The sequence below is a fragment of the Pempheris klunzingeri genome, chromosome 16 (assembly GCF_042242105.1).
Source record: "Pempheris klunzingeri isolate RE-2024b chromosome 16, fPemKlu1.hap1, whole genome shotgun sequence".
Classification (NCBI taxonomy): domain Eukaryota; kingdom Metazoa; phylum Chordata; class Actinopteri; order Acropomatiformes; family Pempheridae; genus Pempheris; species Pempheris klunzingeri.
Window position 1 is genome coordinate 3,066,565 of NC_092027.1, and position 23,685 is coordinate 3,090,249.

A 23,685-nucleotide genomic window follows, 5' to 3' on the forward strand; every position below is an offset into this window, starting at 1 on the left:
TGCGCTATCTGATGTGGGAGACACAATTTGGACAGGGGGAGAGAGGCAGGGAGAGAAAGGAGGGGGAAGGCGCATAAATCCATCACCTTTGGGTTTGCTACCGAATTACCTGGATTTTTCCGAGTTACGATTCCTTTCCTCGGTCGCCCCGCTCCGGCAAATCTTCAACGATTTAGTAAAAAGGCTATTTTTCTAAAATAAAAAATGTCAATTCTTCTCGCTAAACAATCACTCCGCACATCCAAGATGGCTACCAGGAACACCTCCTCCTCCGATGCCCTGTTGGACAGGAGTCCCGCCCATCTCGGCTGTGATTGGTCCGCTGCGGCTACTCCCGTACTCCTATTGGTCGAAGCCTGCTTTCCGTCAAGACACGTTGTTTGACAACTTCCTGGATAACTCCCGCTATGATTGGACAGTTTTGGAAAGGTGAAAGGGTAAATTGAGTTTTGTTGTACGCATGCGCAGCCTCCTTCTTGAGTTAGCCGCAGGGTGTTCTGGGAAAAAGAGTTCAGTTCTGCTTTATCTCAACAATTTAACAGCAACACCAAGGATTTGTTTATTAATTATTTGTTTATTTGCTTTTTATTTCATTTTTCAATGACATTTGCTGAAAAATAATATTATTTTTTCAAAATTTTAAATGTGAAATTAATATGAGGGATTAGGAGGAGGACTTCAAGGCTCTAGTGGAGAGCTTCACAAAATTAAATGGTAAGCAGCTGCTCTCTTCCAAGGTTACTTTACTCATTTCATATCTTTATTGATTACCCTGTCATCCTGATTAGCCTAAGAGAAGGCCAGACCTCTTTTATAAAAGTCTTTTATAAAAGTGTCTAAATTTGATATTACCATGAATTAATTGCCGGGAAGTCAATTTTTTCACCTTTAGTGTGTTTTCCCTGACAGATCTACAGCAAACATGTTAATTTACTGTTAGTTAATATATTAAAATCCAGTATGAAGTTTTTTTTTCATGTTTACCTCGATTTTGTACACTTTCCTGCTCCTTTCATCATATTTTTTTTAAACTTATTTTTATATTTTGACTCTTCTGAGCTGAACCTTGTGTGTTTTAGTATGAAAACAGACCAGAATAAACTAGATTTCTATCAGACAAGTTGTATTTATTCTATTTGTTCAGGGGTTAAACATGTGGAGCTCAAAAAACTTGGGATCAGTCATGCAGTCACAAAGAATCTGCTTGTCGTCCATTTTCAGGGTGATTTTATTGTTGTACTTTCTTGTATATTTATATAAAGGCCCGTTTGGAGACGGCCACTTAGGCTTCACATCCTGTGGTGTGTGCACTTGATCTATATACCAACTCCTGCTAAAATAAATCTATTAAAAATCTACAACAGGAGTTCTGCAGGAAAAAGGGAAATGTTAAATTCTTCTGTGTCGTGGCCACTGCAGTAACCATGAACGTCCTGCGGCCTCTTCACTCCTGACTACAGTGTTCTGAACTTTGTTTTAAGAGCCATAATGAAGCTAAATTGGTTTTAAAATCATGGTTTGAGGAGCAGGTTTTATTTTCCTGTCAGCTACGATCTCACTGTGCATTACTCCTCTTCCACTTGATGGCGCTGCAAGCTGCTCTAAAATACATGATAAAAACTCACTGCACACAGCAGTACTACTATTATAGATTAAGTCTTGTTTCTGTGTTTAAGACCTTGATCATAAATGATTCTGTCTCTGTTGCACAGTTTCCTGCCAAGAACATATTAAATGCTTGAAATGTGAAACAGAGTTTGGTGTCTATCGTGGTGGTTTTACTTCTCAAACTCTCCCTGAAAATGTTCAACTCAACTGTAAAAAAAACAAACACTCCACACAATCACACATTTAAAGTCATTTACTTTGTTGGATGATGTAACATTTTAAACCAAACATCTCACAAAAATATAGAACTTAACTTAGTTATTAACAAAATACTTTTTTATACGATACATATAACCATGTATGTATTTTACATAACAGGAGGTTGTGTCAAACACAATAAAGCAAATAAATATTTCTCTCTCTCTCTCTTTTGATACAAAACAAAAAGGTGAAACCAGAGAGCTGTGAGGAGGTCTGTAAGTATTCCACAGACACGTTCGCTCACTGACGGCTGCTCTAGAAAACGTTTGCAGGTTTTGAAAAATCGCTCAGAACACTTGAAAAAGAAACGACGTGAAAACTTGCGTTCAAGGACTTTATAATGGACGACATCCTGCGACTTCTAGTTAAAGCACGAGTGGATCCCTGAGGTAAAGCAAAAAAAAGGCAAAACTTCAAGTAATTTCGACCTCTAATGAAAATCACAATCTTCAATACAACTGATCAATAGAAGAAAAGAAAAAAAAACAGCCAACCAGTTCAGAACAAAATCACAAATATAAGAATAAACGAAGCAGCAGGTTGGCAGAAATTTAAATTAATCCAGTAAATTGGCATCTCAGTCTCATGTTTCTTTAAAGAAAGAAAAAATACAACAAAAAAAAAAAGTCAGTCTACTTGTTACTTGGATCGAACCAGGTCCAGATCAGTTCCTGAACCTGTAGGAGATCGGCAGCAGCTTGTGAGTCTTCTTCATGGTCTGGACTTTGGCGTGCGTCTGCTCGTCCATGGTCTTGTAGCACCGCCGAGCGTAGTCCAGAAGCTTCTCCTTCGGCGCCTCAAACTCCCCGACCTCGGCCACCTGCAGGACACGGACAACGCTGAACACCTGATGCCAACAGACCAGAACTTCAGAGCACAATACGCTCGTCTTAAAGGACGTTTCTGCGCAGTTATGAGTCTCTACTGCCACCTAGACGTCAGGCAACAACACAGAGGCACTGTGATCTTTCTGTTCAACTGTAAACTGTAGACACAGACCAGGAAACAAACAAACCGTGAGCCTTAAATTAAGAGTCTTTGACTGAAGTCTTGAGCAGGAAGTAACTGAATATACCTGGATCGGACTGTGCATGTATCACATGGAAACACCAACAGTAACAGTTTCATAAAGACTATAGTTCAGACCTTCTCTGGAGCCACCAGCAGCAGCTCGGCGATGGGGGAGGTGGAGGCCATGGTGTTTCGGTCCACGCCGTGGATCTGGAAGGCTCGGGACATGCTCCTCACCCGCTGGTAGGTGGACAGGATCTTCTTATAACGAATCAGAACGCCGTCTGGGTCTTTAACTGAGAGGGGGAGGAAAAAGTTAGGGTGGGAAACTGACCATGAGGAATCTGCTCGGCTGGTGTGTTAAATAATACTTCAATAGATGTCATGTGACCCTCCGTCACATGACCCTCCGTCACATGACCCTCACCTCTCTGTCTCTCCCTGCTGTGGGTGATCCTGAAGATCCTCCTCATCTTCATCCTCGGCTCTCCGTTGGCTCGCCCGCGGCCCTTCTTCTTCGACCCCTTCTCCACCGACGAGTCCTCATCTTCATCCTCCTCCTCCTCCTCTTCCTCCACGTACTCGTCCTCGGTGTAATATTTATCCTCCTCCAGGTGAAACTCCTGCTTGACTGCAGCCGTGAAAAGTTAAATATCTGTGTTATAAAAAACAAAGTGCCGTAACACCGACTGTTTAATCGGCGTGGGATCGGTGACTTCCTCACCGGGGATGGCGGTGCTGCGGCGGCTCCGAGGTCCTGGTCCCTGCAGCCGTTTGAGGGTCATTCCCGACCTGGTGGTCATGGGGGAGGGAGGGGAGGGAGAGCTGGCGGGCTGGACCTTCACGCCACGCTGGGGGTCTCCACACCACTCTGTCACTGCAGGTGATAGAAGAAGACTGTAGCCAAGGAGGTTTAAAGTCCTAAAACCCAGAAATATTTCTAAACGTTTCTTTTTCTGTCTCTAATATTTAGTCTCATTTCAGTTTTACTGTTTATTCTTGTTTAAACTTCAAAAGCAGCTAATAAAACACGTGTCCTCATTAAATCTGAAGCACTTTTACAGTTCAAATGATGTTCGATCACTTGCAACACTGGATTACTGACTTCTGTATGTTTATTTCCCCACAGAGATCAATTACATTTAATCCGCACTCATCTATTATTGATCCATTGCTGATGTGCATCCAGTATATTACACACACACACATATATACTCCAAGCAAATCTGCTCAGCGTGTATCATGGTGCTTTGGAGAGATCACTTTTGGTTTCATTTTGATTTGATGTGCGATCATCACATCCAGGATGACGTGGCCAGTTCAGCTGGACCCAAATTCCATTTCTAAAAGCCCCATTTCAAGATGGATGTTTGGGGCCGATAGTGAGAATCAGTCCTGCCAACATGGACAGAGCACATTCACTCACTGCCTGCTTTGAGATCTGCTCTATACAACGATCGAAGAAAAAGAAAATCACTCCTAACATGACTCCTGACATGAAAGCTGTAGGACTTAATGATGCACAATATTCTGTGACTCCTGAGGTAAAGGAGAGGAGTTCAACTGCACAATCAACAGAATGGAAAAAAGGACTTTCTTTCTCCAAATAAGTTAAAAATAACTAAATATATCTACAGACAGGACGGCTGTGTCTCAGAGAGGAGACTGCACTTTCCAGCATCTTCCCTGTGGATAAAACTACACCAGATAAAGACAACACTGAGCCCCAGAGCTCTGTGACCACTGTTAACACCACCGTTAATCACAGCGAGTAAAAGAAGAAGCAACAAGATCCCCCAGATTCACAAACTAACAACCAAGACAGGTGCTTCCTGACTCCTCACCCTCCGGACTCCTCATGCTGACGATGAAACGGTCCAGCTGACAGCGCAGGAAGTTGCGTTCCTCCTCCAGCTCCTCAATGCGCTTCTGCAGCCAGGCGTTCTTCTCCAGGGCGACGTACAGGTGGGCTCGCAGGTTAGAGACCAGGATGAAGGGGCTGTACTGAGAGTGAGGAGGCTCCTGCACCACAGGCTCTGAGGGGGGGAGAGGAGAGGAGAGGAAGGCACAGAGGAAGGAAACAGAGGAGGGAACAGAGGAAGGAAACATGAGAAGGGAACAGAGGAAGGAAAAAGAGGAAGGGAACAGGAGAGGGAAAGAGAGGAAGGAAACAGAGGAGGGAATAGAAGAAGGAAACAGAGGAAGGAAACAGAGGAGGGAACAGAGGAAGGATAAAGAGGAAGGGAACAGGAGAGGGAAACAGAGGAAGGAAACAGAAGAAGGAAACATGAGAAGGAAACAGAGGAGGGAACAGAAGAAGGAAACACAGAAGGGAACAGAGGAAGGAAAAAGAGGAGGGAACAGAAGAAGGAAACAGAGGAGGGAACAGAAGAAGGAAACAGAGGAAGGAAACAGAGGAGGGAACAGAAGAAGGAAACAGAGGAAGGAAACAGAGGAGGGAACAGAAGAAGGAAACAGAGGAAACAGAAGAAGGAAACAGAGGAGGGAACAGAAGAAGGAAACAGAGGAAACAGAAGAAGGAAACAGAGGAGGGAACAGAAGAAGGAAACAGAAGAAGGAAACACAGAAGGAAACAGAGGAGGGAACAGAAGAAGGAAACAGAAGAAGGAAACACAGAAGGAAACAGTCACTCTGTTATCACAGAACTCCACTGAACGACAAACATGTGTCAGACGGTGTCCCTGAACACACCACCTGCCTCAGACTCTCCTTCCACTCGTTAATTCTCTGACTCACCACGTTAAACCAAACTCAAACCTCACAGTGTTCCTGCCTCCTAATCACACATGAGGAGGTCATGTGTCGTACATGTGGCGTACCGTCCATCATCTGCTGGCCCTGGTTCAGGTGGTATCCAGGCGGCCTCTCGATCCCGTCCTCCAGGGGAAAGGAGACCTCGTAGGCGTCCAGATACAAACCGCTTCCTCCTCCTCCTCCTCCTCCTCCTCCTCCTGATGAAGACTGGGGCATGTAGTGCTCTGACGGTCACACACAAGGCAGCAGGAGACTTTATCAACCGATTTAAAGCACAAACAACAAGACTTCACGCTTAATACTGTGAAATAAAGACCAGAGAGCTGCAAATATCATGTTTGTCAGTGAGTGAGGGCACTAATTCAACTCTGTGTGCAAAAACACTGTAAAAACTGGCAAGTTCAACACGTCTGCAACCCAAACACACTTAGTTTGGAGGGACATAAAACAGAATAGATCCAGAAAACACTCAGCATTTTCACCTTGACAGGTAAATCAGACAGGTTGTAAAGTCATTAACTGCTGCGGACTCTAATAATGAAGCTAATGAACTCAGCACTTGACCTTAAAAAAACAAATCAGCATCAGTAAAACAGTCATAACACAGAAAACAAGGCGAGCAGGGAGCAAAACTGGATGAGACATTAAGGCGGACAGATCGATTACCCTATCAATAATCAGGAAGTGATCCACTGATCACTGATCTGCGGAGTAAGATCCTTTAACAAACGCTGCATTTGCTCCCTAAAAAGTCGCCCCGGATCCCTTGAGGCTCGGGGTGCTGCTGTTACCTGGCGGGCTCGCATCGTCTCTGCTGGTTGGAGGATTCATGGCTGAGCACAGGTGATCGATACTGATGAGTAATAACTCACATCGGTTATTATTTGTCCTCAGCACTTCTGTGTCCGGTTATACTTCTGTAATACAGCCTGCAACGACCCTCACCTGCTGCCCTGCGGCCGGACCACCTCATTTTCAGCAGCAATTACCTGATTATAAGTGGCTCCCACAGGTGCTGCGCAGGTCAGCTCGGCTCGCACATGCGCACAACGGCTGCGTCCACTCACCTGGGGATTTTTTTTTTTTTTTTAAGTTTTATTTTTGTCCAAACTGCATTAAAAAAAAACAAAAAAAAAACACGTTTCACACCCTACAGAGGCTCATAAGTGCTTAACTGAAAAAGTAAGTAAAAGTCTGGAGGAGTGGAAGCACGGGAAGGGGTTCAAACTTTGACCGGAAACACGTGACAGCTGAGGGCGACACCTAGGCAGGTAAGCGCGGAAGTAGAGTAAAGAGAGAGAGAGAAAAGGGAGTAAACACAGGCGGTGGATTGAGGTTTTCCGCAGCTGGACGAACAACAATAAGAAGTGAGTGAACATGTTTTGTTTGGCTGGTTTTTCTTCCAGAATGAGGTCACAGTGTTTGGATCGATCCTGAAATATCGATACTTCCGATACCGGATCTTTATGCTCTAAAATCGATTCTCAAATCAAAATATCGATACTTTTGATACTTCAGTCATTTGAGGTAATGTCCTTAACAGGAACACGGTGAAAAGTAACTAAACTACTGAGATCTTGTCTAAATGACACGCGGTTGGTGGGAACTACTTTTTCTTCCGCCCGGGGAACAACAGTGTCAGTGTTGGATGCTGTGTTATTTACATGTTCAGTATTTTCATGTTCAATGTTTTAATAATTGTACTCATTTTCTGTTTTTCAGAGAAACACCAGTTTCACATATTTTGTATGATTGTGTCCTCCGTCTGGTTTTTCTATTGTTGTATTAACTCGGAGGCCGCTGCCTCAATATACTTCAGAGTTTAAAATAAATAAATAAATAAAGAAATTACTCTGCCTTATATTCTTAAGGAAGCTATGATTTTCACACTAATACTAGTTCAACTGATGTGTTGATATTTTTTGGAGTGTGCAGACAGTATAATACAACCTCACTGTCACTCAGAGGTGATTTTTACTGCTGATATTTGGGAAATTCTACATATTTTTCTTGTGATCAATGAGCATATTTCTTCAATCCAACTGTCAGAGATGAACATCTGTAGTTGGTATCAGTAAAACAAACGTATAAGTGACAATTATTTCGAATATATTTGTTAAAAGATCATAGAGAACTGGTATTTTTGCTGAAATTTCCATGCCAGAAACATTTAATTATTTTTTTTAATGTTTTATTTTTCATCAGAGTAATTATTTAGATATGATGGACACAAACAAAAAGTGTATTAGCGTCTCTTCCAGTCAGGATAAGGCAGGTTTTATATTATTATAAACATCAACGTCATATTTGTATGTTTTTTTAATGTTTTTCGACCTAATATCGCAGCAAAAGGGGTTTTTGTGCAGCAGCAGTCCCTTGACCCCATCGGTCCCGTCTTCCCCCCCTCACAGGTGCATTATGGGTCTGTGCGACGGCCTCTCCCACTGTAAACTGGCTCTGGCCTTTGCTGTGTTGATGGATTTACTGGGAGGAGCCGCTCTGCTGGTGGGAGTCTTCGCCCCGCTGGAGATCAATGGACGGGACTTCGGAGACTTACTGGTTTACACTGGTAGGAAAAGAACCGTCCCAGACTTAACGTGTCGATGAGTTTCTAATGAATGAGAGGAATTAATTAGTCTCTTTACTGGTGTGTGAAGTTCATCTGGAGGACTGATGAACTGTGTTGTCATTAACTGACGGAGTCCATCTTCAGTGAAACTCACCCTCACATGTAATATTGTGTAATTACAGGCATTTTTTTTGGTGAGTGGCTTTATTTGCTTTTTCAAATCTGGAAAAAGCAAAATGTGAAAAACAGTACAGAAGACAGTATCCTATATACGTTCACAATGATACATTCACCAACAGGAGAGCAATTTATTATATTTTTAGTTTACAGGATGATAGAAATATGAGTAAAAAGTAAAATCAGTGAGGAAAACATGAAAACCACAGATAGAATAAGTCAAATAACACTAAGTTCATCATTGTGTTTACTGTTTTGTGGTTTTAGAGACTCGTGCAGGTGAAACATGATAATATTTCTTCATGTGCTCATGTGCACTCACAAGATCTGCCTCCATAACAGCTTGTTCTGTGATCAATCATGTTCAATACGACCACGGTCATTTCAGTTCTGTTTACCAAGCAACATGTGCACAACCTACTCAGGGCCTTACTGTTTTTATATAGAGTGTTTTATTTACTACTGATTTCTTATTTATTATGTGTATTTATTTTATTTTATTCTCTTCTTATAGCTTTTTTTCTTTGCTGCTCTCACTTTTATTCTGTATTTCATTACAAAACCGACTCAGAGAAACACAAAGAATTCAAATGTACCTGATCTTACTCATGCAAATGGTAAATAAACTCTATTCTATTCTATTCTGTGCCATAAAACATGTGGGACTGACTAATCTCTCCGTACAGGGGCTCTGTTCGTGCTGATGTCCCTGGCCGGATGGGTGCTGTGGTACAGCGGAAACATCGACGGCCTGACGTCCAGGAAGGAGCTCGGACACATCAGCAGCGCCGTCGACCGGCTGGCTCGCAACCTCAGTCGCAAGATCCGCACGTACAGGAGCCAACGCTGACTTGTGCATCCGTTTTAAAAGTCTGCTGCGGCCTGTGTTTGTCAGCAGCAACATGAGATACAGACACCGAATCAAAGCCTAAATACTGTAAAGTGTTACAAACATGTCAGAAACATTTCACCGCTGTTACATAATGATGTTTTTCTTCTGTTTAGTGTTGATATTTTTCAGTGTTGGTCTCATGTTGGATTTCAATAAAAGCCTTTTTATACATGATTAAAAGAAAACTCTTGTTTTATTACATTTTCAGCAATATTAAGATTAATGCTGTAAAAGTCCTTTAAAAATCGACTTTCATACATTTTAATCAAAAACGGATTCAGTAACTGAGTCAGACAAAAATTAATGAGAATTTAAATATTCATACATCACTGCACAATTACTGTATATATAAAGTCATATATCATTCCCATATTACTGAATTAACATGGTGTTTTCCTTTATTATATATCTTATGTTTATTTATTATGTAATATACTCTGTGTTTTACTCAGGAACATAAAGAGATTGTCCTTTTTCTCAAAATCTGATTTTGAAGACTTAAAAAATGTTTAGATTTAAAATACATAAAACACAAACATATTTAAAACACTAAATAAAAGAAGAAAATTGTATTAATTAAGATGTTAAGAGGGACAAAAATATAATAAACCTGGCAAATAAACTGCATTTACGTGCACAGTGCAATGCTACTGTATATTATTATTGTATATTGAATGTACAGCTTTAGAATCTTAGAAACAACCACCTCCATCCTCTGCACACAACATTTGTATTTTTATCTTTTGTTGGTTTGTTTTCTGAGCTTGTGTCAAACCTTAGAGGTTTAATAAAGGGTCATTTTGCTTTTTCTTATCTTCTATTCAGAGTAAAGGGAGAATATCTGTCCTCTACTGGTTACTGGCAGGAATCACAACAACATCAGAGGAGCATCACGTCCAGGATGTCACATCGTTAACGTCACAGGAAAAGGACTGAACAGGAGCCGACGCAACGTGATGACAACATCTTTCCACGGCACAGACGGTGTGTTTGTTGCTCGGCTGATTAATGAAGACCGCCTGAACTAAAGATTACGGCAACATAAAAAGAGGAGAGTGAAGAGAGGAGCTGACCTGGCAGCACATCTTCCCTCCCCTAAAGAAAGAAGTTCCCCTCTGACTCGGCTCAGCTAATCTGATTCACCGGTGATCTTGTTGTCGAAAACAACATGTCCGGGGTCACACAGTAGTAATGTGGGATTATTAACCTGTTCCTCCACCAACAGACAAGTTAATCCACAAATAAACTAACCGTAATCAGATCAGACAGAAGAAAATCCCAATTTAAAATAGTTTTGTTGTGTTTGCAGTAAAAGGGAGAAGAGAAGCTTAATAATTAAACTGTTGGTTTTAGATGAAAAACACTTTAAACACCACAAAACTTTATGATATAAACTTTATATAATTTATCGTGTGTATTCGTATGAAGCAGAAAATGTATCACATTCATTAGTGGTTAGTGAATATCTTAAATTTATCATTTATTAAAAAATAACCTTGACAATCCAGAAAGAGGAGGATAAAAGATATTGATTAAAAGATGTATTATCACCAGAGGTTATTTGGTGTAATTTATCATCTGTAACCACCCAAAAAGTGCAGATCTTTCCCAGAATGGCTTTAGATTTTAAGTTTTTGGGACTTTTTAAAATCTAAATTCATCATAAAATTGATATTTGCACACAAATATATATATAAACTTTTAATGTGAGCTTCCAGCCAAATAATGAAAACTGGTATCAGATGAATCAGATGAATGTTTCTCTCCAGCATCCTTGTGTTTGTTAAACTCTGTTGGATTCACTTAAAACGTCTCAGATCTAATCTCTGTTCTAACTTGACTTGTTTTCCTCCATCTGACAGCTCAGCCGACGTCACCTGAGTTGCCCTGATATGTTAAACCCCCCCCATGTGCTAATCCACTTGATTAAATCTGGACGATTATTTGCCCCCACTTGTGTTTTTGGTCCAGACTCAGGTCTTCCGTCGCTGACCACCATCATCGGCGTTCCTCGACAGCTCCGTGTGAACCCCCCACGGCTGAATGAACGCACCGTGACAGAGGCGTTCCCCTGCAGACGGTCTCTGTGCAGCTGGTAATGGGATTATGAGCGCACTTAGCATGATTTCACTGGACCTGATTTGAATCCTGGCAGGTGAAGTCAGGTCGTCTTCTTTTAGCTCAAGATGAGATGCTCATCCCGTCTTATGCTCACCAGGAAGATGAAGATGTATTTTAAATGATTGTTTACCTGACAAATAATCACCGCATTAATGTTGTGCAGCCACTAAAACTGTATCTGGCTAAAACCCAGAGGTGTCAGATTAGTTAGGACACACTCACATGAGTCTTTATTAGAACAAGAAGCTTTTGAAATGCCAAGAAAATCAGTGTCGTTGTGGTTTTTTGGCTCTTTCAAAGCAGCCAAAATCAACATTTTCCTATTAGCAGTAGATCACATCAGTGTGTAATGTGGAAGGTGTCACTCGTGAGTTCATTCTAGCGTCTTTCGGCTCTTTGTTTTGGTTCTCCATCGGCTGTTTCCAGTGAAAACTACCAGCACAACACCAGAAAAGAGCCAGACAACAGATCTGACTCCCTCTGCTCCCTTAACGTCTGGGGCTGTGGTCAACCAAAGAAAATCTTGACTGGTTGACTGAAATTACACCTGATTATCAACCAGCCGATTGATCGACGGTGCCGTTACGGAGAGTTTTCAGGGCCGAGATGAGAAGTTGAACAAACAGACGCAGAACAAGGGTTGAGCTTCACGTTGGCTGAGTTCATTCTTCAGCCGACGACGAATCCACGAGACGGCCTGAATGAAGTAAAGAACCTCTCAGCCTCCTTTAACATCAACATACTTATCAGATACGCTAACAGTATAAAGTTTGTGGTCTAACTACTAACAATATGTGTGTGTGTGTTTTCTTCGTCTGCTCGATGTTTTTCTTCTTGCGCTCTCTCTCTTATCAGTCCATCCAGGGCGATTGTCCGACCAATGAGAGTCTGGTTCGGACAGCGACGCAGTGACCAGCCAACCAGAAGATTGGTCAGGCCTTGTGTCTACGCTGGCAGCCATGATGCCCATTAATTAGGGTGTTTAGATTGAATTTTCCTTTTCTGGCAATACGATCCTGAGGTCGGGCCAAGGCGCTTTGATAATGCTTATCAGCCACAGATTTTCCGTTCCCTGTCTGCTTTGCATTGCTGCCAAATCCTCCTTACACCGTCTAACATCAGTACCTTTACTGCTGCTGTCTCTATCTCCTTCTGTCCCTCCATTTTAATCCACCCCCTCCTTTCAATCTAAGGATTCCCCTTCCTAGAAGTCTAAACCAGGTTGTGGGTTAAGGGTGAGATTGCAGCAGGGAAAGGTTTGTCTCAAGAGCCAAGGACGAAAACTGCTAATCCAATAAATCCACACTCTTTAGTATTTGTAGCCTGAGGGGAAAACGAACACATGAAGTCCAACACAGCGAGAATCAATCTTCAAAAGGCAGCCGGACATAAAAACCAGAACACAGAACAAATAGAACAAAAAAAAAAAAGGTCTATGCTGTAAAAAGCCTGTTAATAAAAACAAAATGTCTCAAAGCGGGGGGGGGGGGGGGGCACAGTTGCCTCACAGTGGGTTCAAACCCGCGGCGGTTTGAACCTTGAACCTTCCTGTGTGTAGTTTGCATGTTCTCCCCATGCTTGCGTTGGGTTTTCTCCGGTTCTCCAGCTTCCTCCCTCAGCCCAAACACATGCAGGTTAATTAGTGGCTCTAAATTGCCGGTAGGTGTGAGTGTGACTGTGAGTGGTTGTCTGTTGTCTGTGCCCTGTGATTGACTGGCAACCAGTCCAGGAAGTCAGCTGGGATTGGCTCCAGCCCCCCTGCGACCCTGAAGGATAAGCGGTGTAGACGGTGGATGGATGTTTCAGAGCGGGACGATGACTCGACTCAACAGCAGCACCTGTGGACACAAGTAGCAACTAGAAGATATTTGCAAACTTGAGTTTCCCTTTTCCACCTCTCCTGTGTTTTCTTGAGTCAGCTGCATCAAAGACATCAGCGGGAGGTCGTGTGAGTTTAAGACGGCGACCATGTTATCATGATGTCCCAGATTAGAGTCCATCTGGCGACCTGGCTGTTTGTTTTTATTATTCGATTGACAGAATTTGAGTCATTTCTTTGTACCAATTGGGGCGATTTTGCAGAAACAGAGAGATAGACTATGAAAAAAAATAAAAACCACAGGCTAGGCTAGACCATATGCAGAAAAAAAACATCTCCTGGTGTTTATTTCTTATTTTATTTTGGTGATAAGCAGTAAAATGTATCTGTAACGTGCTAGCATGCAGTAGCCACTGGTCATACTGGGACAAGTAAGGCAGCAAAACTCTTAAATGTAGTGAAATGAGCAAAACCTCATCTCATTTTCTTGTGTTTTAATTCTTTTAAAAGCTGTGTTTTCTACTTTTAACCTCTAAACAGTCGACCAGCTTCACTAACTCTCACCTAAACCCTACCTGAGCCCACCGGTGGAGTTTTTAAAGGTAAAGAAGCCATTTAAACTTAACAGGTGACATTGATTTTGCATGTCTCTGGCGGAGCTCTCCAAAGCCTCGGCAGAGGCCAGATGGTAAAATCCAAATCACCTGTGGACCTGGGCTCGCCGTGCCAAATGGGTGGCAGGGTGCTAAAGTTAGGCCTGAGCATGTGAGCAGAGGAATTAAAGTTGTTTTATTTAAAACACACAAGAGATCAGCGGTTTGCCAGGAGAGCTTACAGTAGATGTTGCTCTGTACTTTACCTGTGACGAAGAACTGAAGTGGCAATGAAAGCAGAGGGTGTGGGGGATGTCTGCAGGCAGTTATGTCATCTTAATCAGGTTCAATCCACACACAGTAGTAGTTATTATTGTCTTAACTTCGCTTGGTGATATTATCTAATTGGGATCAGTTTCTGAACTTACATCAACCCACGAACCGCAGAGACCCAAAGTTCAGCTGATAGTTTTAGTCTCTTTAAAACATGTGGCGGCTTCATCGTCGGATTTATTCATTTGTTTGTGTGTTTATCTGAAAAGAGGAAACCACATAAACAAACAATAGCACGTTTGATTTAGAACCTGGTATAGACAATAAATGTGGATACGACTAAAATCAAATAGCAATAAAAGAAGAACACATTCATATCAATTAAAACAAAAAACAGAAGTTAACAATACTAAAAATGACAATGTAGGAATTCACAGTGACCCAAATAGAAAAATATAGATAAAATAAAAATGTACACTCACATTTCGCGTACTTAATGGATATACAGTAAGTATATTTGGAGGTTCTGGTGGTGAGAAAAGTGTAAGATATGCTTTCTAAAGTCCAGCTGAAGCTAATAAGAGGTTTCTGTAGTGTGTGTTAGAGAGACAGTTACACAAAGTGTGAATATGATACTACGATGTGTTTAACTTTGGAGGATCCACACTTCATTTCTCTAAGTCAGACTGCTGACTGAACCTAGAAATGTACTTTTACACAAAACAAAGTATGTGCATTTCGTCACTCATCACTGCAGTAGAAATTGCTTTAGGGAGAGAGAACAAGAAAAATGAAAAGTGAGTAAAGAAAGTTTGAATGTGCCGAATATGAAGCTGGGACACAAACAGCCAGGGTGAAAGTTATGAGCTCGACATATCCGTCCACCCAGACCTACATAAACCTTGACTCACTTTTTCCTTTTCATAATCATTATGGCCATCAGAGGTTGACTATGTAAATATTGGTCGTTTTCACCCCAACAACCAATGTTTCGGTATGAGGACGGGCGCTTTATCATGTTTTATCTACCAAAGGGGCATCCAAGAGGATTCTTTTTTCAGAAAATGGGCGACTAAAAAGTCCTTCAGTATTCATTTGGCTATGTGAGTATTAAAGTAGTAAACTCACTTTACAACCATGAAAAACACCACAGTGAGCGAGGGGAGGTCAAAGGGCGCCTCTGAACCCTTAAGAGTTAATCCCTGCTGCCTTCCCACCATGCTTCAGTCAGGTAGTGGGAAGGCACCAATTAAACGACCATGTTTCCCTATAAAGCAGGTGTACTATACTGGAAGTTAGTGTGTTGTCTGTGTGGGCTGGTTTACAGCGAAGCAGATGGTGGATCAGCAGTCAACACTCTGTTAAGCCCATTTAAATCCCCCGCTGGACGCCGCAGAGCCACTCGCCACCCGTCACCGCATGATGGTCCGAGGTAGTTCTGGAAAGGGCCGACTTTTACTTTGTTGCTTTGCTTGATCAGGTTTATTTTTACAGCGGATAAAACTGGAAGCGCACTTGTAATCTGGCATTTCACTGCCAGGTTCAGTCAGTCGACTGTCAGACCTCCATCTTCCCTGCCGCTCTGTCGTACATCCCACAGTAAAGGGTAACCCCACAGTAAATATAACCATTTGCAGTTTTACCTATGAAAAGGTGTGAAAGACTCTTAAACAACTCTTGGACCATCACGGGAAGCATCCTGTGACGGAAAAGTCAGACATTTACTGATAGTGAGTGACTTTAAAACTGGAAATTCAGTGCAACAGTTCTGTGTCTCATATTTAAGGTGCACATAATATGCATATATATATATATATATATATATATATATATATATATATATATATATATATATATATATATATATATATATATATTATGTGTTATATCCTATCCACTCCATGTCCACTACAGTCTTAATAACACAGTTTGCAAAGGTTCATTGTGGTTTAAGTTTCACTGTGATATGTTTGGAAGAGTTTGATCAATAAAGTTGAGAAGATATAAACTTTATTTATCAAGAATAAATCACATTGTCACAATCATTTTATGAGAAGAGGTAAAAAACATTTTATTCCAACTTTATGGGCAACAGTGTATAAACATAAACAAGGGGTGAACATATTGTATATTAAATATTATAGAGTGGGTTTTTCTTTCAGTTTATGTAGATGTTTTATTAATATTGGATTAATGTCTATGCTGCATTGTACTGCTACTTTATTTAATGTTGGGTAGTTAGAGCTACAGCAATGCATCATGGTTGATAGCATCATCATTTGTTTGTGTTGCCGAACTGTGAGAACCACCAAAATTCACCAAATGTGGAGATGCATGGTTTGCACTGGACAGGAAGGGTATGAAATATAGCTGTCGGACAAGTGCAGTGGAGTGAAAATGTACGATAACTGCCTTTGAGATGTGGTGGTATGAAGTTGTATAAAACAATCTATATGTTGCATTTGTGTTTATTTGTTTCTCACTCAGAGGCTCACCTGGCTGCTGCTGTGGCTCCGCCTCAGTGTGATCCAGTTTAATTGACTTATCTCAGCAAGTGGAGGCTGATTTCCTCTGCTGATCACAGACAGAGCATCACTGTTTGTCCTGGACACCTCAGCTGCTCATACAGGTAGGGAACAAACAGAGCTGCGCTACACTGATAACGTGAAATATCATGATCCTTTAGACTCGACAAACTGAACACTATGAATGACTGCTGGAGCTTTTGACTTTCTTGGACTATTGGTATTGGTTGTATTTATCTTAAACTAGGTTTAAACACATGAAGCAAGACTTTTCATGAATGAATAGTAGCAATGTTTATATTCATTTTTGTGTGTAAATGCTTGCACTTTTTTATACGGTGATCTGATAATCCTGATATCCTGAATCGTCTGCTGTAACCTTACCCCATAAATTATTAAACATATTGTCATCTAAGTGATGAAGTTCATCAGTATTTATCGCTGCTCAAGATGTAATCATGACAGGTTGTTTTATACTGATTTTGAAAGGAATTAGAAACAGGTTTCACTTGTTTTTGCGCAATGGGAATAAATGATTTTCTTTCTACATTTTGGATGTTTTGTATTTGTCAAAATGTGTCAGGTAACATTGTTTATGATTTAATATAAAAACTGGCTCTGTTGGTACTATAGTGCCAACTAGTATGTAATGGTACCATCCTACTGTAAAATGTGAATGCCATCTCCTACTCTCTTTACAAGGCGTTATTGATTTGAGAGTAACCACACCTACTGCAGCCTGCCCCTCTCTTGTGCCAGTTACAAATTGGCTTGCTGCTTATTTCAAAATAACAGGGGGGTAAAGAATTGCGAAACCGTCTGGAGCACCAAACTTTTAATAACCAAGGAGCCTTGCCCTCGGTTCACCTTTGTTCGTGACACCTCTTGCTGGTATTACTGATTGATTGGCTTAATGAGCTTACCAAGTGGCTTCTGCTCTTTTCACAGCACTTGCTTCTGTGGGCTGAACTGTAGGCCAGAACCAGGATCAAGAGTGATACTGCAGCCATACCTCAGGACTACTTCTGTTTATCAAGTTGACAGTGTAGAGGAGGCAACTCCCTCGGTTGAAGCATTGTGTTAATTGCCCTAAAAGAGGTCAAGGGCCACAAATTCACACTTTGATATCGCTCTAAAACATCACCAACACCACCAACAATGGGTAACACCAAGAGTGGCGCCGTGTCCAAGGAGATCCTGGAGGACCTGAAACTCAACACCAAGTTCTCAGAGACTGAGATTGTCCAGTGGTACGAAAACTTCAAGAAGCAGTGTCCAACGGGCCGCATCTCGAAAGAGGAGTTTCAGAATATCTACAGCAAGTTCTTCCCAGAGAGTGACCCCAATACATATGCCCAACATGTGTTCCGCTCCTTCGACGCAAACGACGATGGCACACTGGACTTCAAGGAGTACATCATCGCCCTCCACCTGACATCAACAGGGAAGACCACCAGTAAACTGGAGTGGGCCTTCTCGCTGTTCGACGTGGACAAGAACGGATACATCACCAAGTCAGAGGTCACGGAAATCTGCACGGTGAGTTTTAGACAAAGGAAGGGATGTAGAAGCCTTGCGAACAACCAGTCCTCATAGTTTGCGAACTGTTTGGACTCTAGATGTTTGAGAATTGTCTGAAGGACAAGTATGGCAACGTCTCGTCGAGAGATTCTGTACGACCAAAATGAACCATATGTGTGCATATATATATATATATATATATACATATATATGCACACATAAACACAATATTCAATGTTGGCCCCTCCCACACGGCTTAGTTAGGGTTAGGGTGTTTGAGCAGATTGTGGGTTTTATTGCAGAATCACTCTCATTTTGCAAAAAGCTTTGTCCACTGGGTGTTTCGCCTTGTTGGTATTTCTGTTTTTTTACGCACTGTGTCAGCAATTTTCATAGCTTTATTTTATGATCTGGCCTGTGCGCTTTTATCGCCTGGTGCCTACACACCCATTCCCCAAAGGTTAAAGTGATGATTTTGAGGGAGTATTTTGTATTCAGCCTCGCACAGTTGTATCAAGAATGTGCATTTATACAAATGATGTATAAACAACAGTATCATCTGCATACAGGTTGATTTGGGACTGTAAAGTACTGTATCTCTTAGACGAAGGTAGCCATTGGCAAATTTGGCAGAATACACTGAATTCTAGGAATGTTTACTTCAAACATCTGCATTTGCCATCTTAAAATGTGTCACATATAAAATTAGCAAACATTTTAGTTTAAGATAATAGTTTGGTTAAACATAACTGACTTAACATGTCGTTCTCTGAATTTGTTTTTAAAGAGAAAAGTGGCAGAAAATTCTACTGATACTATTATTGCTTGATATTTATTTCTTTATGGTGCAGTGCAACACTAGCCAAAGAAAAGACTATTTGAATTTAACAGTGAGAGACATTGGAAAAAAAAAGACAAAAGCCAAATCCTTCTCCAGTGTGACTGCAGTTTGTCCAACTAAGACAATTTGTTACTGATTTGACAGCTTGGCCATTTTTTCCAGTAATCTTTTCTTTAATCTTTGCAGTAGCAGTGAAATGTGAGCTGGTAGTTTGAGTTTTTACAGCTCTGCCAAGCCTTCCTATTTTGTCCATATGTGGTGAGATTAGTCAATGTCTTTGTTGAAATGTAAAATGCTTCAGACATTGATCCAATTTGTTGGTATTCCAGGAGAGTTCACATAGAAGTCAAAAAGCTTAAATAAAATAGTGTAAAGATCATCGCCATCGGTTTAATATTTCTATGTGAACTCCAGTGTAGCACTCAGTGACGACAAATTACATTTTCATGAGGGATTTGACATCTTTACGTCCCTTGCAGGCTTCTTCAGCCACCACATTTCAATTTAACAGATTAGAGGTCGTATAATCACAGAACAAAGCCAGAGAAGCCAAAGAGCTCGTTCGTTTATCTGTGTCACCACAGCAGTTTGACGCTGTTTTTGTCAACAGACACATGATCAGCTCATATGCTCAATAGTTGAGATTAAAGGAGGATTTGGGTGTGATGTTCTTCTCCGTTGGCAGTCATGAAAGCAGAATTCAGAATGGAAGACTTTATATTAGTTAACAGGAGATGGAATCCATCCTTTCCTGAATACCTCTACGTTGTTACAAAATGGCTATGCCTTCTGTTTTTTTTTTTCCAAACAGGCAATTTTCAAGCTGATTCCTAAAGATGAAATATCTGCTCTGCCTGATGATGAAAACTCAGCTGAGAAGAGGGCAGATAAGCTCTGGAAGTACTTTGATAAGGCCGATGATGGTGAGATACAATTGTGTGAATGGAGAAATGAATGACGAATAAATATGACATATATAATAACTATTTAACTCAAAGTTAAACAAAAGTAAACTCTGACCTGTGAACAGAGCATCGGCCTAATTTGTCTGTATGTATTCAGACTGGAAACAATCCCATTTTCCCCCTGGAATATTTTAGAAGTGCTTTTAATTGAATTTAATGTCAACAACCTGAACTTAATGTCTTTTCCTTTTCCTTTTCTCCCCCAAGAACGAGTTGCAGAAGGAGAGTTTATCCAGGGAGTGTTGGACAATGACGACGCCCTTCGTTTGATTCAGTATTCGCCTTTAAAGTAATTCTTCCACAGATTAAGTTTTATCTCTCTCCAGTCCAGTCTTTTCAACTGTTCCCTTCACTCTGCTCATCCAGTCACACCTTACAGCACCCCATCGCTCAAAATCTAGTAATGATACCGATTCTCCTCAAGGGTTTTATAACATTTGTTTCCATTATATGTGTGCTGCCTGAAAGGGTTTCTTTTTTCACGCAGCACATAAAATATACGATCGAGTTAACTAAAAGTGGGTGAGATTCCCCTTATCTGCAATTTACAATGACAGCAATAGCCAAAGATTTGAAGCTTCACAGGAGCTCCTGATTGACGACAATATTCCCTCATACACATGCGACCTAACTGACGCTTATATAAATAAAATGCTTTTTCTGCTAAGATTAGCTTCTTCACTGAAGTTGCAATAGATGAAGCACAAACTGTCAATATTTAGTTTACATTTATTTTGTGTTTTAGCAACTCAAGCACACATTTCAATATGATATCATGTCATGTGCTTTAGTTAAAGTATCAACAGTTTTTTCTCTACTGGGCAGCCAACGCTGATCTCTGTCGTTACTCATTTTATGCTGGGATGTTTTTTTGAAAACGTGACCAACATGTAAATGCAGCAAGGTGTAATTGTACTTGGGCCCTTGTTATTGTCTAATTTTGTGTCTTTTACAGTGCTCAATACTGCCATGTGGCACGATCTTACATGTTTGATGTTCCTCGTTGAGTAGTGCATGTTAGAGAATGAGTTAGTTTATCTACAACATGTGAAACAAAGTGTTGCTCCTGGATTTTCCATGACAATAAATTCCATAAATCAAAACCATGACATTGTAACAGAATATAAGGTGTCAGAAATCTTTTTTTTTTGCATTCATATGTCTCTTTTTTCAGACTAACATGTTATTGTAAATAAAAACTGGGACTGTGGGACTCTGTGACACAGTGTTGTTGTGTTGCTAGCTGTGGTAGCAGCTTTGTACAGCTGTCCTAAGGCAGCTGTCTCTGTGGTGCTACCGCATATATGTCCAGCTCAGCCCTCCTCTGAGCTCAGTCTGCTGCTGAAAATGGATGAAACAGGTCCCAAGAAGAAATACGCCTCTGAATGAGTTGAATATAACCCTCTACTGTCAGCACAGCGCTCTGTCTGCCATCTGATCAAGTCCAAGTCTCTTTTTCTGTCCATTTCAGTCTATTGCGAGTCCAAATTTACTTTCTTGAACCGAGTAAAACAGTCACCCTGGGCGGCATTTATTATTTAAACTAGCTTATTTTAAGACTTTCCAAGCGAAACAAAGAAGAAAAGCAGGCTGCTGATGAAGTTTATCCTTGAAGCAAAGGGTTTAACTATAATTTAGTTTTTAGATTTGGCCGACTCAATGGATAAATACTCCTTGACAAGTAAAAGTCATACATTCAAAATCCTATAAGTAAACAAGTATTATCAGCAAAATATACTTAAGTAAGTATCAAAGGTGAAAATAGTCTAATCTACTCATAGAAGTGATTTATTCCCTCCGATTAACATTTAATAACATTTGCCACCATTAGAATGTAAATAGTTAGTAAAGATGGAGCCAGTTTGAAATACTTACAATAAATTAGGCCTAAATAAATACAGTTTGTATGATTTATTACTTTCAGCTATGAATTTAAGACGTATTAAAAGTCTTTTTATTTTTACACCCTTGTTTTTTATCCTATTAATCTGTGGTTACATGGGGGCGGGGGCCATTATCCGACACCCCAGACAATCTTCATTCCACAGCCCAATGTTTGCAGGTACGTATACTGACTATGACCATGCTAACATGTTTAGCATGTTTTATTAGCACTAATGAGAAGTAGAGCTGAGGCTTATGGGAATTTTATTCATTTAGCAGGATTTTGTTTTTTATCTTTTTATAAATTTATCTTTTTTTTTTAAATTAATGGATAAATCGAACAACTGAGCTGCTGATGGGATCTGTGGATTATCCTGAAATAACCACCAGCACATGTTCTGTGGGCTGGCTGGGTGGGTAAATAATAGATCCTGTGAGTCAGGTAAAATGAGTTGAAAACAAAATGCTTCCTTACAATCTACAGCTGTGAACATACATGGTAGTCTAATATGTTCCTGTTGGGAAGGGTTGTGGTCCTAAGAAATAAGAGCCTAACCCTTCGCTCGTCCCAAAATCTCCAGATGTTGACCGCGTTCTTAAGTCACACAAGACAAACACACAATAGTCTCCATATAAGAGATTAATATTGTTTCATAATGAGACCTAGTTTGGTTGCCTGCTCCACTTTCTGGGAGACATCTGCTGAGGTCTTATTTTTAGTGAAATGCTGCTTATTTCATCACCAAACTGAATGAATTTCAAAATAAAATACATACAACTCTTCAAGGATGAATCAAAAGATTTCTTGATGAACTTTGAGAGAGCATGTCTCTGTCTATGTAGTGGGATGTATTGTGTTAAATTATGTAATCGTATGCAAACTAAACATATCTAATTTTTAGCACCATCTTTTCAAACTCTCCTACTCCCTCTGATCATTTTGCACTGTTTCTGTATTTTATTGTTTGTTTTTATACCCGTTTTTACTTGTTGTATTGCACTTTTATTTGTATTTTGTACGCCGACCTTGAGAGCCTTGAAAGGCGCCCTAAATAAAATGTATTATTATTATTATTATAAATCGGGAATCGGAAGCTAATTCAATAGCAACCTGAAATATTTATTATTTTCAAAAAACAATGTAAAATAGAAAAAACAGACGTGTTAGCTGTTTTGTTGCTGCAGCTGCAACAAGAAATACGTGAATTAACCCTTTCATGTTGTGTATGTTGGGGGGGGATTTGAGTAAAAACTGAACTGGTGTGAGAAGGTCATCTTATATAAACTGTTGTATAATTCAGCCTCTCAATTTACATTTTTAATTACTTTCCACACACTGCTCAGTGACCCGACGACTCAATTTATCTGTGCTTCTCTGCCTATACCATGTCAGCCCCTCTCTTGTTCTTAGTCTTATTCCCCTGACTGGGGAGATTATTGACATAATCTTCTGTCCAGCATTTGAAAGCATCTGCCTTGATGTCCAAATCTCTCTGTTGCCGTAATCTTTGATTCACGCTTTTCTTAACACGTTCATAAACACGGGGAAACATAAAAACAGACTCACACACTTCCTGTCTTCCTGTTTTACTTCTTTATATTCGTCTAGAACTGTAACACAACACGTTGTTCCTTTAGAGTCGTTCTTAAAATCTTTTAATTTTTCACTAACAAACCTAAATATTGTTCTTGCTGCTCATGCTGCAGTCACCTGTCCCCCTTTTAACCTAATGCTGTTTCTGCTCTGGCTGATATCCGGTACATTAAACTAATCTAATCTATTATTGTTGTCCCATAAAATCTGCAGTTGACGGCAGAATAACTTCCTGCTCAGAAGGCTTTCATGATTA

General features: G+C 40.5%; 4 protein-coding genes across 6 annotated transcripts in view; 2 read left to right on the forward strand and 2 right to left on the reverse strand.

Moving 5' to 3' along the window:
• Positions 1 to 233, reverse strand: part of LOC139215318 (CCR4-NOT transcription complex subunit 3-like) — a 30,533-nt gene extending 30,300 nt beyond the window's left edge. For all 3 annotated transcript variants that reach the window (XM_070846247.1, XM_070846248.1, XM_070846246.1), the window contains exon 1: positions 110 to 233. The gene's annotated coding sequence lies outside the window, so the exon portion shown is untranslated. The remainder of the gene's footprint in view (positions 1 to 109) is intronic.
• Positions 234 to 2,419: 2,186 nt separating this feature from the next.
• On the reverse strand, positions 2,420 to 6,486 carry LOC139215782 (coiled-coil domain-containing protein 106-like). Its single transcript, XM_070846817.1, has 7 exons — positions 6,447 to 6,486; positions 5,721 to 5,879; positions 4,725 to 4,916; positions 3,605 to 3,757; positions 3,308 to 3,511; positions 3,016 to 3,176; positions 2,420 to 2,689 (listed from the first exon to the last, which is right to left on the reverse strand). Exons 1-7 carry the CDS (start codon positions 6,484 to 6,486, stop codon positions 2,534 to 2,536), a joined length of 1,065 nt encoding a protein of 354 aa, XP_070702918.1. The 3' UTR covers positions 2,420 to 2,533.
• Positions 6,487 to 6,961: 475 nt separating this feature from the next.
• tmem238a (transmembrane protein 238a) lies at positions 6,962 to 9,446 on the forward strand. The gene is made up of 3 exons (XM_070847070.1): positions 6,962 to 7,022; positions 8,067 to 8,224; positions 9,088 to 9,446. Exons 2-3 carry the CDS (start codon positions 8,074 to 8,076, stop codon positions 9,249 to 9,251), a joined length of 315 nt encoding a protein of 104 aa, XP_070703171.1. The 5' UTR covers positions 6,962 to 7,022; positions 8,067 to 8,073; the 3' UTR covers positions 9,252 to 9,446.
• Positions 9,447 to 17,782: 8,336 nt separating this feature from the next.
• LOC139215654 (recoverin-like) lies at positions 17,783 to 20,244 on the forward strand. The gene is made up of 3 exons (XM_070846681.1): positions 17,783 to 18,163; positions 19,798 to 19,909; positions 20,159 to 20,244. Exons 1-3 carry the CDS (start codon positions 17,783 to 17,785, stop codon positions 20,242 to 20,244), a joined length of 579 nt encoding a protein of 192 aa, XP_070702782.1.
• Positions 20,245 to 23,685: the final 3,441 nt, after the last annotated feature.